We start from the raw sequence: 19522 nt of genomic DNA, 5'->3' as shown, positions 1-19522 counted from the left end.
TCGGGAATCAGTAGATCTTCTTATGCAATATGCAATTCACTAAAAATAATCATGCCAAATGGATTTGCAGAGATGTATGTTATCTTCCTCTACACGATGCCTATCACCGAGGAAGCGAATTAACGTTAAGATCGATACATCTATCTACTGGGAGTATCCATAACAGGAACAATCAAAGAACGTTCACTTTCTTGCTATATTATCTTGATTTATTAGATTCCGTTATAGTTTTACAAGACTTGTCAATAATTATAATTACTAAGTAGCGCAAATTTGTATGTGGCTCGGATCGCTGATGGCTACAAGTACACTCGATGACGTAACGTTTCGCGCGAGGAGAAATTGGGATACAGATGAGCATTCTACTAACCAGTAAATAACTCAAGAAAACACAGGGGCTTTGTTAAAATTGCAAAATTTCATTCGCGTGTGATTGGTTGATGTGTCGTGAAAAATCAAATAAATTTAAACGATCAAACTGTCAATATCCTTAATGGAGTTGGGCACTCGTCAAGTTCCCACTCGATTCGCTGCCCATGCACCCATAATTATGACTTAACGCTTTATCAAAATTTGTTCTCTTCAAAAGCAATTATAAAATCCTCATAGAACTATTCAAAAGCAATTATAAAATCAAATTTGTAACGTTTTGCATATAAATTGACCTTTTCTAAATGTTATGTGAACTATACCACTTTAAAAATCAAGGATGTAACGTCTTCGCTTTCTTTCCAATGCACACGGATGATATAATAGAATTTATCGTTGTCAGTGTCGAAACTTATAATTTATTGACTCATTTTAGTAGTAAAATGCTTATTGGTCTATTCATTCACCAGCAGGTTTGGAGGTAAAATGCGCGGGCAATATTTCTAGTGGTTGCGGTCCAATATCACCCCGTACATTATTGAATTTGAATTATAATTCCAGCTATAACAAGGAAAAGCCCGCAAATGCACTTTCTCGTAGTTATCTTGATTGATTCTCGGGTCACTTGAACCTGTGACTTCACATAAAAAATTTTAAAAAAACTCGCTCGTGAATTGAACATTTTTTAAAGGTCTGCTCGAAGGACTCTGTTAATCGGTCAGAGGCTAAAAATCGTTTTATCCAAAAGGTATGCAATCAATGTGCGATTTGTTTTGTCTTTGTCGTAACGTCGCGTCGCTCCCACCATTTTTCTTCAGCAATACGACCGCGATCACCGTATGAGCGTCGTGAACAAACGGGCATCGCGATCGCGAAACAGACGGAGCATCTTGGTTACGAAATACCAACTTGGCCGCGACCATACCATACCAAACCACAATTAGTCGATTTAGACTTTGGCGCCGAACGTGATGCACAACCAGTTGCCAAATCGAGTGAATTGATGCGCCGTTCGGGCCTTATTGGATTAGTGTTTCCGAGACGTATAGCGAGCTTTCAGACCAGATTTTTGGTGGGAATTTTTGATTTTGACATGGCGAGGATGGATCGGAAATATTTTGCAATGGTACGTTCCTTTTTATCGATTTTTTACTTCAATGACCGTAAGTAATTAAAATTCCGCAATGCAACTAATGAAACTAATAATTGCAAATGCTTAATTGGAAATATATGCTTTTTTATTGCTTAACGTGAGGATTGTATTCGATATGGGTTGTGAAGCACGCAGATCAAATATTAAGAATGTCCAGCGTTTGTTGACTTTAGAGGCTCCACGCTAAAAACTAAAATTGCAAAAATGGTAAATTGAAGAATTTTAAAACGAAACCGTTTCGAAGTGATTTTGTTAAACTTTCCTCTAAGAGACGCAAACATTAGATCATGGCTGGACTCCATTATGTAGGGTTGAGGGTGGTACGGAGGATAGACACATATCCGAGCAGTTCGGTGCCGTGTCCGAGGACTCCTCCCTCGGTGATCCGTCACTGCCTATACTGTAAGGTCGGGTTCTTGCCAAAGAAAGACACATCAGACAATTTTCACGTAAGAATCAGCAATCACAAAGACAAATCAGAGTCGTACCGAAAGCGAAAAGTGAAAATTGCGAAAATTCCTAGAAGCTGTGAGAAGCATAAACCATTGACGTTTACGGGTGTCACAGCTCAGAACTTTGCGGATAGTTTGTGTTTTGGTGGACGTGTTCGTCTTCACCGAATCAATGAAATTCTGAGACAAGATGAAATCGATCAGGCAAAGGAACATGAATGCGGTGGAACAATTCGCAGCGCAATGGAACTGAAACTGATGCAAAGAGAGCAAGAGTTTCAAACTTTAGGGGAAAATTATGGAACAATGGAAGACGATTCCTCAAGTTATTATTGAAAATTCAGTGCGAGTACCAGGGGGGCTTACGCGATGTGAAAAAACCTACACGTGTAACCTGCGAATTTATTTTACAATTTTTGTTAAAAAAACGAATTTTCAGGCAGTTTTCGATGCAAATCAAACTGAATTCATGCGTGCAACTGGAGAAGTTTGACTTTGGTCGCTATTATTTTTTAAGAACGTCGATACAAAAATTAACATTAAGTAACAGGTGTAGAACATTATTTTTCCTTATGTCCAGATGACAGTTATGTTTCCCGTAGTTTCATTATATAGTAAACTTCGGTAATGCTCGGTTACCTACGTTCGCGGAGGGACATAAGAGGAAACTAGACAGTAGCAAAAACCAGCTACTGTAATCTCCCGCACAGAAATTGAAATGAAAAAAGGAGGTTAAATTAGGTACAATGATAAACCACCAATCACTTACACCAAATCAACCTTGTGAAAAGATGGTCCGTCAGCCATTGAGCAAAGCAATTTCAGTCATCGTTTTCGATAGAGCTCTCACCGCACTGCCGAGCTGCACGTATGTCCCTGAGTTTGTTCCGCCGAATAGCCGAAAGTTCTCGTGTAACTTCGGAGACCCGAAAGCAAACAACCCGATGTTCCCGATGTTGCGAAGTAACGCCAATTTTAAAAATGCGTTTTTTACCTGTTTTCAACCGGGCACAATCCTGTACGAACACCCATTACGTTTCTGTTTAATTATCCTTAAACTCCGCACGAACTTTCCAGAGTCTTTTTGCATATTGTCACTAGAAATTTGATATTTTTCGCGAGCGAAGTGGGAGGAAACACATAGACGCCATTAATACTGACAAACGAAGCGTTATTGCTTTGTTTCCAAACCCTCCTTAACCTAATTCTCGCTTCTCAATGACGTATCACTGTAAAACCACCTGTTGACTTGTTTGTACCGAATTCAATGAAGTTCCATTTGCATCGCCATATTCTAATATAGGCACGAGATTCCATATAACGCACGACAACGGATTTTAACGTTTATAATTGTAAATTTCTCAAAAAAGTCAGTGCCTCACCGAAAGATGAGAAAATTCGAAGAAAACAAGTCGTCGAATTTTTCGAAGCTAGTGGAAGCTCCGACAAAGCACTCATACTTATGAATATTGAAGCCTCACAGTTGTTAATTTTGTACGGAAACATCATTGTGGAATTAAATCGGGTATAGCGGTAAAAAGGCTAAGAGGAGAGTCATCATTTTAAAAAATACATTTTAATAAAAAATAACATTTATTATTGATTAATACACCATGAATTACTCGCAGACAAATTGTTTACTAAAACAATAAGAACTGATCGCATTGAGCCGATGCCGATCTGCGATGTTTTGTACGAATTTGGGATCAATCAAGACAGCGTATTAAACCTGTTGCAGGCAGATACGTCTCAGCAACGGCAGAGCAGTTATATCATAAATTCGTTATATCATTTAGGTCAAATTGGATGAAAGTCTATATAGAAAGAATACCGATGCACATTAAATTTTAAGATATCAAATCTGGGTTGTTATTGTTATTATTTACCGGTTTTTAAAGAGTTGCAACGTTATTAAGCGCAACGTACCGAGATGCACTAATCGCGTTGATGGGAGGTTGCAAAATTTGATGAAACGTGCATTTAAAGCTTGTAATCTGCTATTACCGATGTAGTAGAATGTTAAATGTTTTAAAATTGTGTAATTTGTTTTCGTATTACTGTAAACGTTCCAGATTCCCTTTAAGTCTTCTTAATATGCATTAATTGAAAGCAAGAGATTTAATTCGATCTAGTGAGAAGTCCTGGCAGGTAAAAAAACCTTCGCATTTAATAACAATGATAATAATCAAAACGCGTGATGATACAGTAAAAGGTCATAAAACTATTGTTATAATGAGTCGTAGGCGAGCACCATCCTCTTGCACTGCCTTTAAATTTATTAAATGCTTTGATAAGTCATATCAGCTTGCAGGTACATTCTTTTGTATTGATCAGTAAATATCGCGAAAGTATTTGACCAAGGGGGACAGGTCAAATTGAATTTATTTGGATACTTGCGAATTTGACCGTTGAATTCGGTAAGGGTAGAATGAGTGTTATTTTTTCAAAAACAGCTGATAATGACACGTTCTTTACCCATCGACCCAATCAGTTACGATGCCGTCATCGTCCCACGTGATTTTTGATTATAGTTGCCATGGAGATGAACGTCAACTGATACGCCACCGTCGATGTTATGATCGAAGACGCGTTTTCTTTGTAGGTTTCAGATTCAATTTAGGCCAATTTATTATAATTTTACGAAATCGAATCAAATCTAGTAGTTCAAAAAATCGCGTTCGCACCACTGCGATGAAATACTTATGACTCATGTAGATCCCTCAGCGCCACGTGTTTCCGAATTTAAACTGGATGCTCGGATCATAACGATGTACTTTAATGACCTCGTCTGGCTTCCGCTGTTCCAAATCGGCTAACATTTTCCATAATTTCACCGGTCAAACATTGGGACCGATAACGTATATTCTCGTTTTCATCAGTGAGCCTCTTACGTAGCGGCGTAGGTACTTCAGTTTCACGAGCAGCGCAGGCGCATTTTTATAACGATGATGACGTGTCTCCCGTGGAAAAGTTCACGATCATAAAATTTTACGATTTGTTTTCCGGTTTTCGTCGTTTTTGCCCGTAATATTGAAAATGCGAAATCATCCCTACTTGAGGGCCGAAAACACGCGAAAACTCCCACACCCCAGGCTATAATCAATCAACTATATATATATTTATATGTATAAAAACTGCGGGGTTCGATGCGCAAGACAAGAAACTGATTTGACAATGGCCGAGCGATTGAATCCAGGCGCTCGCATTACGTCAAATCGAGTGCCAAGAATGGAATTCATATTTCCGTTTTTATCCTGCACAGTTGAAAGACAAAGACAGATACGTCATCAAGGAACAGTTGACGGAGCAAAATAATTTTTTAATTCATACATGCCAGAGGGTGTTACATGAGCTGTGATAGTACTTGGGGATCACGTAATAACTACGCAACTAGCGAGAATATTTAGTGAGAATTTAAAAGCCGCAAATGGCGATCGAAGGTGGGAATATGTTTCTAATAAACTACCGGTCATCACCTAGACTTATTTCGAATCGTTTCTACAGTAAATAAAATCGCATTTGAAATTCAAATTTTCTTCCGTAACGCTTTAGAATTAAGTCACCGCTTTATTACTTCGGAAAACAATACCGAACGTAATCCTGGTTGCTACATTGAAATGAATGCTAAATAGTTAAATAAGATATATTTAGGTTTATGGGGAAACTTGAAAGGTTGGTTGGCTCAATTTTGAAATCATGCAAATTCCGTATACAGTGTACCCCCTTCTGGAGCTCAACCACGGGGACCTCGGCGGCCGTACCAGACACGAGACCGGTGATATTGGGGTAAAGTTGTGCGGTGTGAAGGCGGATTGTTCGCTGTTTTAAGACTTTGTGAATTATGACGATTCTGCGAAGTGTCAAGAAACTGAAATTTTTTGAAAACGTTCTTTTTTACGTCAGCTCTTCTGGTGTTACGATTCAAAATGATTGACCTTGAAAGTGAACACCTAACCTCAACTTAACCCCAACCTCGTATCTTGACGACTACTGAGATTCTCAGGGTTGAGCTCCAGAAACGGACATCCCGTGTAAACCCTCGAATTGGATGGGACACGTTTGAAGCTTCTTCCATGTGGGTAATGATTATTTAATCGACGCTCCGATACATAATCAAAATGAGTGTGCATGTTCAATCTCCATCTATTTTCAGCTGTTACATAAGAAGTCATCTGCTCAATACGAGCCATTGTTCTAGTCTTACATTCAGCAAATATAAGACAATAGATGGGCCTCTAGGAAATTATTTAGTTTACAGTCACGCACTGTTGAATTTAAGATTATCCATCTTCTGCCTTTAATACGTGTTATTTTTTACGCAACTCTGGTCAACTACCATTTTAAGTGAAATTTGATAAGTGACATTATGTCACCGAGGATGTCACGCACTGAGAAGTAAAATGCATAGGAAATCATGTACTCAAAACTTTTTTATTTGCGGGTGTGTTATGAACAAACCGTGTGAATCATGTTCATGAGAGAATGTACGAGTATAGATTTATCGCCTGAAGCCTTAATTGGTGTTGGATGTGTCCAACAATGCCAGTAGGGGTCGTTGATCGTTCTGAAGAGTGAAGTTATGACGTCAAACAACCCACAGCGGGATGTCGTGCCGCAATGGAAAATGATAATAATTTTATCGATAAAGCGGGGAAATAATCCTTAATACGTGACGCCATATCTTTAAATTTTGACAGACTAAGTGTGACTGCCTCTGCCGGCTTTAAATGAACTTCTGAACTGACGGTTGATTCGCCAGAAGGACTCGCACTTTAATGGAGTGCGGCAATATAGTATTATTATACTTCTAGCCATTTGCCAGATCCCTGCGCTAAGATACCAACGCTGCTTGATCGTTAGAACTTCCATTTGCCTCCACCGTGTCATCAAAACATATTTATGACATTGTTATAAGTATATTTGAGTTTCACAATGGTCTTTGTTTATTATTATCTGTACATGTCTATTATACGGGGCGTCTCGTATTAGTAGGCCAATCCGCTAACCGGAAATTTGTTATGCGAAAATAATTAGACTTTCTTCGCGGCACTTCTTGCTTTGGTGCTTTACACTCATGGCGCAGGGTGTCGGGGTTAGAAAAAAAAACTTTTCTCAGCAATTTTGATGTTTCTTAACACGTTTTAATGAAGCCATGTATTAGGGGCAATGAGCTGAAAGATCCTCTAAAGTAAGCAGGAAATCGGAATTTTACAAGAATGAAGAAATCCAGATAAAAATACAATTAATCTGGACAACTAAACAAACGCACCATTGGCGGGTGAAGAGGAGATTGAGGGAAAACGAGCACACGACCCCTCATTTTTTTTTGGTCATTTAAATCACAGGAAATGTGCGTCTTGTCGAACTATATATACATCGCTGCAAAATTTCATCAAAACATGTTCAGAAACACTGAAGTTATTAACAAACATATTTTTTTATGAACTTCAACATTTGGTGTAATAAGTATAATGCGCCAAAGATTAAAGTGACATGAAGAAAGTCTAATTATTTTCGTATAAGGAATCACTGGGTAACGGATTGGCCTACTAATGCGAGACACCTGGTACAAGATATAGAAGAAAGCTGTGGATGCAGTTTACACCTACGTTATATTTTTTTATCTTTATTTAATGGTGTGAGAAAGAAGAAAAGCAAGGCTGCACTGCAGTTAACGTTGCCTTTAAGTGATACTTATAGTGGTTGCAAATGATAGATTAAACACACAAAATTAGAGGCTATTAGAAGCCTTTAATGTTAAGAGATGATTTTTATGTTTTCGAAGGTTTTTTTTTTGATGATGTTTATTTATGATTTTTGATCTTCTGAATTTTGCAATAATTCTCTAGTACTCAATTCTGGAGAAAACACAGGCTTAAAATATGTAGATTGATCGTCCTATTGCTAATCAATGTTACGGAGATATTAACGGGCGATTAAGTTCGTAGCGTCAGTATAACTTAACTTAAAATATTAATTAAGTTCCTTTTATAGGATCCAATTAAGCTTTCGCACGAGACATCGAAAAATTAGTTTATCAGTAATGATCGGGAAAAACCGAGTCCAAATTTTAAAATTTACTCTTATTCCTTGTAATTTTTTTGGGGGAATGTACTCAATATAGCTACTTTTATCTTTTTGTAGCTGCATACCAAGTATACATATGTTTTACATGTCTGAAGCGAATTGTATAATATATATAATTTAAAAAAAAAATATATATATATACAGGGTTGCTCATTAGTGCGTCAAAGTGCGATATCTCAGTAAATATAAGTTTTGGAAGGACCAATTTCCTTTGGTCCTTCCAAAACTTATATTTACTGAGATATCGCACTTTGACGCACTAATGAGCAACCCTATATATATATATATTTTTTTTTTTTAACACCTCACACCACTAGGGATTCTTCTGTAGTTGACAACAAGCAAAGCTGAGGAGTGTAGATGTTTGGAAGTGACAGAGTAATGTAAACCTTTACAAAGAACAAGAGTTTCAGTCTCAGGGAGATTCCTGCTGGTCAAAGTTTTTTTTAGTATTATTGACTACATTGTCACTATTATTTTTTTGAGTTAGATTGTAAGAATCATTTAATTGGGTAAATCTTTGTTTAATATATGCATCAATGCAAATGTTTCGAGTAAAATTCTATACGCGATTAGAATTACTTATAACTTTTAATTAAAAATTACTTTTAATCAAATTCATATAATCTTTAAGGGCGAGTTTAGTAAATCTTTGGAACTGCACTCGTCCTCCGAGTGCGCACACGCAGCCTCCCTACAAAATTCAACATTTTCTGCAAATCGTCCAGGGAGCTTCCAGTCTCGAGCTTCTTGGAGTGTGATCTAACTGAGATGCATCCGGGCTCGAAGAGCCAAAAGACCACGTGCTTCGGTGACGTTTACCGTAATTTGGCATTCATGAACTAATCATGAAGTGGATATTCACATTTAACCAGTTTCAGTTCGCAGTCTCGGAGATACCGTTTCCGAAACAAAAACGACAAGTTTTCTATCGCTGAAATTTATTGGTATGGAACATCGATGTGCTCGGCGAAAGAAAATATATTGAGAAAAACGAGTAGTTTACGTAAATAACGAGATAAATCGAGCAAAGAGCCACTTTCGAGGCGAGTGGTGTTAACTAAACGCCTAAAAAAGTGTGTGCACTTACACTTAAACTTACACATAAGCATAAACAAGGCCCGACGATGGCAACGTTGTCACGTCGACTTGGAGCTCACGTGCCTGGTCCGCACAGGCCCTTACAATACAACAACTATATAATATTATATAATATATAATTCTTTTGTATATTTGGCAACTAATATCATATATACAAAAGTATTAAAGCACTTTCATAAAATTACACACGTCGAACACAAATTTACTTTACAAATTATACATACTTGACCGCTTTCATTATTAGCAGATTGCCGTGACTGATAGATGTGTGTAGTGTTAGATAATTATCTTTGGCATTTCTCGTTATGTTACTGAAAATGTATGATATTAGTTTCGACTTTTGCTAAATCCAACTCGTAATTTAATTTAACGCTTTATATTATAATTTATGGTCAATATCTCCGAGGCGTTAAGATTAATTATGGTTATTGCCTGTGTGAAAATACACGACCGCAGGAGGAATATTCTTGTCCGACAAATTGTTCCTTGAATAGAAACAGTTTGCTTCGAGATGCGAAAAACGGGAGCTAATTGGTTGCAGAATCAATTTTCCCCTGTTTATTAATTTCTCGATAGGTACCTGAGCGAATCGCAGCAAATGGCTTAAAAGTAACGCGGTCGGAAGGTGACATTAAGGGAGCACCGGATGTTTATGGCCTTACGAGACAATTAACAACTTTCCAAGTATTGTCGGTACTTAATTAATGGCACTGGTACGTTGTATAACCAACCAACACGAACCTGGAATTCAATAAGTAAAAGCCTTTTATTGCTTTCCCCGTACACGAAAGTTATACCTGAAGGTTCGAGGGTATTTCATAGATGACACCCATATCTTCACGGGTTCAATTTACTCATCTCGAAACGTTCATCTCCCCTCGGGACTATTGTTGAAAACGCACAACCGAAAACTCTCCGACCCCCATCTACAGTCGCCCATCCGAAGTAACCCTCCTCTGCGCACGACCTCTGTCGAGGATGTTAGCACTGGGCCGCTGGGCTACAGTGGTGGCAATTACGAACTTTACACCTTCTTTCCAGTTATTAGCGGAATTTTAATCATCGCGATGAATGCAATACCGAGCACTTGCTGCCTCAGTATAACACGTAACAACAGTACATCGACCAAACTGAATTGAGCCTGCTCAGCCGCTGTAGCTATCACGAACATGGCCCAGGTATTTGTGAGCGAAAGCAATTTCGATAAGTTCTCATATTTCATCCTACAATCTTCTTTTAAAAAAGCCATAAATTCTTGTGAAACACTGCATAACCGCGTAAAATGTTGAGTAATACTGATAAACGAGTAAGTACCATGTTTGCTATATTGGGAAAAACTTGAATTATCTCTGGTGCAAAAGGTGCGGAGGTGCGGAGCGGTAGCTGATTGCATCCTGTCGAAGTTATCAATTTATGTAATTTAGTGATAGTGATTATCCGCGGCAAGCAAGGATAATCATAGTGTTATGAAATTTGATATCAGCAAAAGTTAAGCATCTTATGTACATTCACCATATGCCACAATAAAAAAAAAATAACGTAATTTACATTCCATATATGGCCCCGTTAAATTACTTAAATTGGGAGGACAGTAGGCCATCTAGATAAGAAGGTTTACTTAATTCTAATATACTTAAAAGATTTAGCGTAAAAAGCGTAAAAAGTTCAAGATTCCATTGCCGGCGTGTTATGTAAAACGGCGTAAATGCATACTAAATTAAAAGCTAAATTTTGCGTTTTGAAATGAAAAAAACCGTTATTGCCTAACCCTGGGGTGCTTTTAGGTTCAGGCTCTCGAGGACAGATACAATAATACCGTGTTTCGACACCTAGCTTTAAAAGACACCCTTACCAGAGGTATCGAACGAGTATGAAATGTGTTTCCCCAACTGTTTCCCTAAAACAGTTGAATAACAGGTTAATGATGGTACATACAAAGCTCTTTATATACCTAGGGAGCCAATCGGCCACCGACTCGTCGTCGTCCCCGTTATTGTTTCAGTTACGGTTGCCATGGAAATGATCACGAAAAGAAAAGCCACCGGCGACGCTATGATTCAAGACTCGTTGTCTTTTTGTGCTTCAAATACAATTTACATGCGCTTGACGCGTATCAGTTTGTTGAAATTCTGTTGAATCGTGTTGAATCGAGTAGTAGAAAAATCGTATGAACGCCACGGTTGTGAAACGCTTGTGACCCTCACGTGGTAAAAATTCCAAACTTGACGTTCTTGTCATAATGATGTATTTAACAACCTTGGCGCGTAATGTACTATTACGACAATTAAAAAAAAATAAAATACGACATTATATAACAAACTAAGGACTGAAGCCAAGTTCTGATTTATTACTTAAGTACAAGGAGCAGACATCTCATTATCATAAAGAAATATCTTAAGGCCAACTACCGAAATAACTGGTTTCTAGCAGTTACGTATTAAATGTCAAGAAAAAACCGAAATTAACCCAGTAAATGTGGGCTAATTTTGGCGGAAGAGCTGGATGTAATGGAGTTTAACTATTAAAATTGCATTCTCTTCTATTTCTCTCTACATCGAAATCAAAATGCAGCTTTGACAATTCCGCGCGAAAATCAAGTAAGCCCAGGCTTACTCATTCCCTGTTAAAATTAACTCGCGCCTCGGCAAATCCTTAGGAAACTACTTCAGTTATATTTAATTACTGCGGAAATCTCGTTTAGTTTATTGACGATTTTTAATGCTTAATGCGAATGAATAATAAAGTACAATTTCCTGATTTATTTTTCGTACATGCCAGCTTATTAATTAACAATTTCGTGAATTTCCAATGTCTGGGATTAAACCTTCATTTTTACCTTCATTAAAGGTGCGCCGATGATTTACGATTCCCCGTGAACACGGCCAAAATTGAGTAATTCGAGTTTGATTGATTCTGTATTCGTGTGTTGTACGCATCTGCTTTTGGTGGTAATAATTCGTGTCTTGTAGAGCGATAGAGACGTATGCAACCAGTTAAGAAATACAGAGTTTTCCGTAAGAAATGAGGTCGCGTAATACAGCACGAGTTGAGTAAAATAGCATTGAACTTCATATCTTCCTTTTTGCTATACGACGGGTAAATCCTAAAAAAATGGCTCACTTTTGCGCATGCGCAAGCTGTTCCCTGTTTCTGTAGAACCGTACGAACCATTGTTGTTGAGACGTTGGGTAACTGTGTTGTGATACGAGGGTATCCACTGTCATTATGTAACTAGTGGCGAAATCTAACCCAACCAGTTACGGGATTTGATTAAATAGATTGTCCCTTTCTTTGTCGATGTTAGAACGGTGCACGCAAAGTTATTTTCCCGGTGAATTGTTCTTTTTCGAGCATTTCTTGCTTAAATGAAGCAGGCAGATTAGTGATATCTTTATGTACTTTATCTCTAATACATTTTTAAGTATTATACAAGTCGTTGCTGAACATAATGTCACAAAACGAACCATTTGCTCTAGGTCCCGAAATATGATGAAAACTTGATATAAATTTATGTCGAAACGCGCTTCGTTTTCTATATACAGGGCGTGAAGGGCTGGTTAATATTTTGTGCCTTTTTTTTAACTATTTGTGCTCATTCCGAACCTCTATAGAGAAATTACCACATTTTTGTAGGGTCGGATAATACAAGAGGATAGTGCCTACAAAGTACCTAAACTTTTTTGTATTTTATTAATGATTTTTTTTTTTAAGAAAAATACTAAAGTTGAAATTTTTTACGTAAAAAGGGCACTCTTGTTGAAAGTCGAAATCTCAAGTTTAATTTTCTTAAATCTGATGTTCACTTGATAAAACCCACCGATTTGTTAAATCTCGATTTTCTCGTAGTTTGTAAGAGATTTCGATTTTTAACGAAAGCGCCTTTTTGTATAAAAATCTTCAAATTTAATATTGTTGCTATAAAATCATCAATAAATTTAAGCACAAAAAATGAAGGCACTTTTTTTCACCCCCCCCCCCGTATTATCTGAAAAAATGTGACAATTTCTCTGTAGAGATTCAAAAGAGCGCAAAAAATTATAATAAGTACAAAATTTCACTCATTCATCTCCAAACGTTTCGAAAATATTAATCGAAAACCGTCCCCAGGAACCATTCTGTAGCACCTTCTACATCGAAAACGAAGCGCTTTTCGATATACATATGTTTATATGAAGCTTTCTATATATTTTGCTACCTAGAATACGTGGTTGAATTTGTGGCCCCATATTCCCGTTGAACTTGTGTATGTAGAAATTGGCCCAAAAATGAGGCAGACCTATTCAACCCAAACCATTAAAATTTTGAACAAATCCCTAATTTTGTCTGCCTAAATTCTCATTTGCCACCACTACTCCTGTTCCCAGTCATGCTTTTCTGATGTAGGCATCAAGAGATACAGGGTGGTCATTAAAAAAAACTCTATTCGTTGAAACATGTTACGAATAAATTCATCAGCTGTTCTATGTGTTTGTCAGTTGTTTGATGGTAAACAGAAAATGACTTAATCACCGCCTTACGTTTACGGTTTGCCGCCTATTGCGAGGTTTTTTAAATTCACCCATCACATATTCTCACGTACATGTCAACCACATCCTGTTTTACCATTTAGAGCAGCAGTGGTAATGTCATAGCTTCCGTCTTCGTTTTGACTTCATGCAATAATCGAAAAGAGTTTGAAACAATGATGACAATAATTATGGCACAGCGGTGAGAAATGATAAATTCAACAGTCAAGGCAGCAATTTTTCAATAAACTTCGAACGGGGTAGGGGGACTTTGGAAGAATTAATAGAGGTCAATTTTAGTCGATTATATACCGATATTAAAAAACTTATGTTCAAATTACTGTAATACACGTTCTGGGCACATGGGAGGGAAATAGTGATTAGTTGGACAAGCTCAATCGGGCAGCTATTAATCAACGATCTGCCTCAAGCGTTCGTCGTTGACGATAACTTATTTCGCCCCGGCCATTCCCTACTTACAAAGGCTTCAAAAAATAAATATATGCAGATTAATTACGTATTAATGTTACTAATTAGTAATTATTCTCATTCATGAATTGATTATAGTTTTCACTTCGTGTGGCGAATGCGATCAAGGCTGAAACGAATTGCAGAACATTTCATTGGAATTTTATAAGCAGACATCTATTTACATACAAAAATGACTTGACTACATATTTCGTTTGTGTCAATTACATTGAGGTTTTCATGGCACAACTTGCCCGATTTTCCAAAAAATGCGACACGTCATGACCGAAGATCGTTTTTTTAGGCCTGTGGTGCTTTGATACCGTCGGACGGTGGAGGAACTGATGCGGGCGCATTATGGACGCGCAAAAGGGCTTTCGGTTGCATTTCGATTCTCGTCCCGACGAGCCCGAACTGGGCACCGTAAAGAAGAAAATTGAAAAAGTCTCGAAATTTTGACGCTGTCAGCGAAAGTGTCACTGAAAAAAGCTGACAGTTCTAACAGCTCTCCCCAGAAACAAAGACGAAGCGCGGCGTTGCCGTGTCGTGCCTGCAACCGAAATCTGCAATTTTAGACAGGAAGAATAAAGCAACAGAATAATTTATCAAACCCACGCATACAATTATAAATTATTCCGCAAGGTATAATATAAGTACCTGACAATTTAACTGGTTAGTGGCACTAAATTACAAAGGTTTAACGAATATTTTTAGAGTCATGGTTTGAACTTGACATTAATATGCGATATAGTGTAAAATTAAAGGTTTTTTGTACCAAACCGCGTTCTTGATGGTTTTTAATTTCAACGTTAAATGTCGTGACATTAACCATTATCATAGTGTATATGTGCTATTTGGGTTTGGCACGTTTTTGTCTAATCGTATCATCAAAACGGAGCGTGATGGATAAAAGAACTGCCGGTAATAGAATCCTTGAGAAACAAACTCTGATGATGTATCTAGATGATTGATCGGGAGATAGTTGGTACCTGATGAGTTATAAATTAACTTGACATAGGTACTACACATGACCACTTCCTTGAAAACTAATTTGCCAATAATTGAAAGGATGCTCGTCTCAAATATTGCGGGGCTTTTAATGCTAATTGAACGAAATTCGTTGAAATCGGGTCACTTTGGTCCTGCCTTGCAGTAACGTCTTATCTAACATGTGACCGTTTCACTATATTTGCTTTTAATACTTGACTTTTTCTCGCCATTGTAGTTAGTCTCACATAACGAGCATTCCGTTTCGGCAAATAAGACGGATCTTCGACGTTTGCCTTGCCCGAGGAGAAAAAATATCAAAATTTCACTTTCGTGTGCAACTTTGAGTGATTGATGAGCGAAGACGCGGGAAAAATCACACCGAATGCTCCTTAACACGTAACACAAGGAAGATCCGGTTGTGCCGGAACCAAAAAGGTGCATTCGCAAATGACGAGGTCGTTGTGGTAGTTCAAATCAACGTAAATAACGTTAATTATTATCGATGATGACTCTATTTTTTCCATATATAACCATATAGCCTTGACTTCGTTAATTACTCGGCCATTATGAGGCAAGTACCGAAGATATCATGCGTGTAATTGCAATCATACAGTATCAGCGTGATTTGCGATTTGGGGAGGATGAGTGACCTGGGAAACATTCGCGTTTAATTATGTTTAAGACGCTGGGCTCTCATCAGTAGAATACTAATTCGCGTTTTGCCCTGCGAATTCGGCATTTTCGCCCACCGGACGATGCTCCATGAGATCTCCGTGCTACGTTATGTGTTGGCAACCACACACACACATCAAACAATTTTATCTTTAATCTTGAGGTTTGAAGTGTTTTCCGCAGCTCTTCTCTCCTCGTCTTAATCCTCGGAGCAAGCAAAATCTTTCACTCACGTTCGAACTTTCTATAATTTATCCAAGTTTGGACGACATCGCGGAAACACGCGTTATTATTAATAAATTAAAATAACGCTATTGTTACTTTAAACTATTTATTTAACAAACGTAAAAGGAAACAGCCTCAACCTTATTTAGCATTGTCTGGTGGCCACTGAGACGATCGCCATTGACTGCAATACATTATTATCTCTCATTCTTTCTGTATGTACTATCTCCGCCGATATTACGGTGCAAGGCGGGTTTTACATAAGTAAAAGGTACACTGTAAATAAGAAATAATTCGATTTTATCGAGTGAAACGATTATACTCTATAATTATTATTAAAATTTAATCGCACTTCCTGTATGATAATCTCATGAAATCTTGCTTTATGGACGATTTTCTTCGTGGTGAAGGTACAAGTGAAAAGTGGTGCAGTTAAAAATATCCTTCGTAACTGCATAGTTCGTTCATCAATACCCATCCACATCAATACGGCTTAATAATCACGTAATCGAAAAGAATCGCATAAATAAAATTGCACATACACTTGCAGAGTGCTTAAACATGACAAGCTGCAGTTAATAACAATTTCAAGTAAGTTGAATTTATCTCCTAAAAAAATTATTTTTATATTACTGCAAAACACGGAAAAAATGTTGTTGCTAATTGGGGAAACGTGCGAATTTCACAAATGCTTTTTCAGGAAGTTTCACGCCGCAAAGGCAAGAGATTGAGGGTAGAAAGTTTTTGTTGTTATACACAAGTTTCAGTTAATAACAATAACGAGTGGAGTGAAATTTTGATATAAAGCGCCTGTGTACATCATTAGGTAATGTAATTACCGGTAACTGTAATAAATGTATGCGAGTAAAAGTGCCACTGATACGTGCGAGGCCCGAATCTTAAAGTACGCAGTCGAGCATCCTGGAATTTTCCAATTTTGAAAAACACATTACTCCGAGAAAATTCAAGCATAAATCATGAACTAAGCTACGAATGCTATCGGCTAAAAACTGATGTTGATCGTCAAAATTCGTAATTCACACCGCTGTGGCGCGCTGCTGCCGTCAACCTCCCTGACCACATAGATGTCACTGGTGATGGCGTGCGTCGCTTGGGGTGAGGTTATTTGCGGTCTGCGCGGACGTAACGGTCCTGCGCTAACCTTCTGCTCTTAAGCAATAAATAAAGACAATTATCTTTGTTGAGCGATTGCGAATTCAAACGTGAGAGTTTGCTCGCAATATTTTCTCATCCCATCGAAAACGCGTCCCTCCACGCCCCTGCTTTTCGACCGTTTAAACTGAGAATTGTCATATTTCTAATCAATTGTTAAAACGGTTCCGCTCCTTTCGGTTTCTTCCTGAATTCTTTAAGAATCCATCAGTTTAGACACAATAGACCGTCAATTAATGTAAAACGGTGAAGTGTAATCAACAGCATGTCGCCCCCAAAAAAACGCTCTAATGGTCTATTTGAACTACCAAACAATCGATCTCGAATTACCACCTACTCGGTGAACCACAATCAATCTCCTAAAACAAACGTGAACTATTGTTATGTAAATGATTAGTAGGAAGTCAAATATCATGGTTTTATGAGGCAAGAAGCTACTTTGTTGCTATTTGTGACATTTATAATAATTTCCGTGTGGGAGTATTGAACTGTATTAGAAACTTACAAAAAATTCATTATAATATTGAGATCAATTAGTTGACAACCTTCGGTAGCGCCCAGTTAGGACTTCGAGTTCATTGTTAACGAGACGAATGTTTACTCCGCAATTATTGTTTCAGGCCCTTGTTTTTTGGTTGGTCGCCTTGGATGGTTGCGAAAGCATTATGGTGGAGTTTGGCACAAGTAAAGGCATCATCCCCCCGAAGGAACCAATAGCGCGGAGCAGCAGCCTTCAGGTATGGTTTGTACAGCTTGTTTTCATCGAGTTTATGCCACCTGCTAGGTTTCATAATTGATTGAAATTAAGCAAACACAATTACTTAGATTGCCAACGTGCTTCCTATACTGCACACTTTCTTCTTTTTGTTGATTTCCAAGCCGACGCAAATTTATTAAACTAGTGCTAGAATTTCTTTGCAAATTTATTTAATTTTGCAGCCGAAATCTATAGTGCCGAGAAGTCCGGCACCAGTGCGAGAAATCCAAGAAGACATCCCAAACCCCAACCCCTATCAAGCACCGATTCCGCACCACTACCGCACCAAGCTCTACTCGTTTCAACCAAACCCCAATCTCATCCTTGGAACCCCGTTGGATCAAGTCTATACCCTCAGTTTGCAGAAGTACGAAGTTCACAGAAAGCAGTACTCCAGGACGCTGGGCCCAAATTACACGGGACCCCATATCTTTTCGAAACAGGAATATGAGTTCCTCCCTCCTTCCAAGAAGACCACATTGCAACCCTCTGTTAAATACACCGAGAGGGAGCTTCAGAATCGGGTAAAGGCGAACGAAAAGCAGAAATATGTTCCTCAAATTGGGGTGATTTATTCTTCGGGAGTTAGGTATTATATCCCGCAAGTGATTTACTTTACCCCCAATGGGGAAGCGGGGGCTGATGAGAATTCGGTTTATGATAAGAATGATGAAAAGTATTTAGTATATAATGGGCAGTGATAGAGTTGCATCCGCCAGAATCAGAGATAATAATTGAAAACAGTGTATATATATATTGGAATTTGATAAAATTACTTTCCAGGGTAAGTCGTTGATAAGCTGAATTTTGTGGAAAATGGGAAGATGGATCCGAAAAATGGCAATAACCCTTATTCTAGAGAACTGAATATTCTGTGCCATAGCTGCTGACATTAAAAGATATGAAGTTATTATTGAAGAAACTAGAACTAACAAAAAAAGTGAAAACCCATGCTTCTACCTGAGCTTTTCTTGACAATATAGCGGCGAACCTTTTACCATCCAATTCTCAGTTCCAGACTCAGGTTTTCTTGACAATATGGTGACACGCCATTATCATTGCTAATATAAAGTTAATTGTTACACGCTGTAAATTATTGGAATGCTTCCCGATATCCTCATAATTCATATTATTTGACTATAAAAATAAATAAGTTACTTACTAGTTTTAAATTACAATTTTATTATATTCTTTCTACTTACGTTCCACGTCTTGCTGCTATTTATGCTATTTACCTTAAACATGTACATATCTACTAATTATTGTACAGATGCTCTTCTCACGTTTTATGTTTTAGAATTAATGTTTTACCAGTGTATAATGTCTTTTATTCTTTTTAAGTACAGGTCCCTTTTACTTCAAATTGTAAGTTAGTTTGTTAGTTTTTATTTTGTATGTTTCATATTCGTATTTTATGTATGTATATACCTATGAATTATTTACCTAATAAGATACGTATCGAATTTTACTTGATTAAAAATATGAAGTTACATACAAAAGTATCTGTTTGAAATAGCATTTTTAGCAAAAACTTTCTGATAAATCTTAAAAAATAATATTTATTTCTATA

The 19522-nt window shown here is 37.6% G+C and overlaps 3 protein-coding genes across 3 annotated transcripts in view; 2 read left to right on the top strand and 1 right to left on the bottom strand.

Moving 5' to 3' along the window:
- The window catches only part of sra (RRM_RCAN_like domain containing protein Sra), a 102315-nt gene that overhangs the window by 34428 nt on the left and 48365 nt on the right, over positions 1 to 19522 (top strand). The gene's annotated exons all lie outside the window — the stretch shown is intronic.
- LOC136349024 (cuticle protein-like) overlaps positions 1 to 19522 on the bottom strand; it is a 78357-nt gene that overhangs the window by 37255 nt on the left and 21580 nt on the right. The window lies entirely within an intron of this gene.
- On the top strand, positions 1205 to 18667 carry GV1. The gene is made up of 3 exons (XM_066300279.1): positions 1205 to 1495; positions 17816 to 17932; positions 18135 to 18667. The coding sequence occupies exons 1-3, from the start codon at positions 1373 to 1375 to the stop codon at positions 18651 to 18653; spliced, it is 759 nt and encodes a 252-aa protein (XP_066156376.1). The 5' UTR covers positions 1205 to 1372; the 3' UTR covers positions 18654 to 18667.

The sequence above is a fragment of the Euwallacea fornicatus genome, chromosome 36, assembly GCF_040115645.1.
Source record: "Euwallacea fornicatus isolate EFF26 chromosome 36, ASM4011564v1, whole genome shotgun sequence".
NCBI classification, from domain to species: Eukaryota; Metazoa; Arthropoda; class Insecta; order Coleoptera; family Curculionidae; genus Euwallacea; species Euwallacea fornicatus.
The sequence above is the reverse complement of the archived record's forward strand: the minus strand, read 5'-3'. Positions and strand labels throughout refer to the sequence as shown.

Bases quoted from the DNA above. Each gene is read 5' to 3' on its own strand.
- GV1 (XM_066300279.1), top strand. From the start codon at position 1,373: ATGCGCCGTTCGGGCCTTATTGGATTAGTGTTTCCGAGACGTATAGCG. The intron at 1,496-17,815 runs GTACGTTCCTTT...TTATTGTTTCAG, and splicing joins ATCGGAAATATTTTGCAATG to GCCCTTGTTTTTTGGTTGGT. The intron at 17,933-18,134 runs GTATGGTTTGTA...TTAATTTTGCAG, and splicing joins CGCGGAGCAGCAGCCTTCAG to CCGAAATCTATAGTGCCGAG.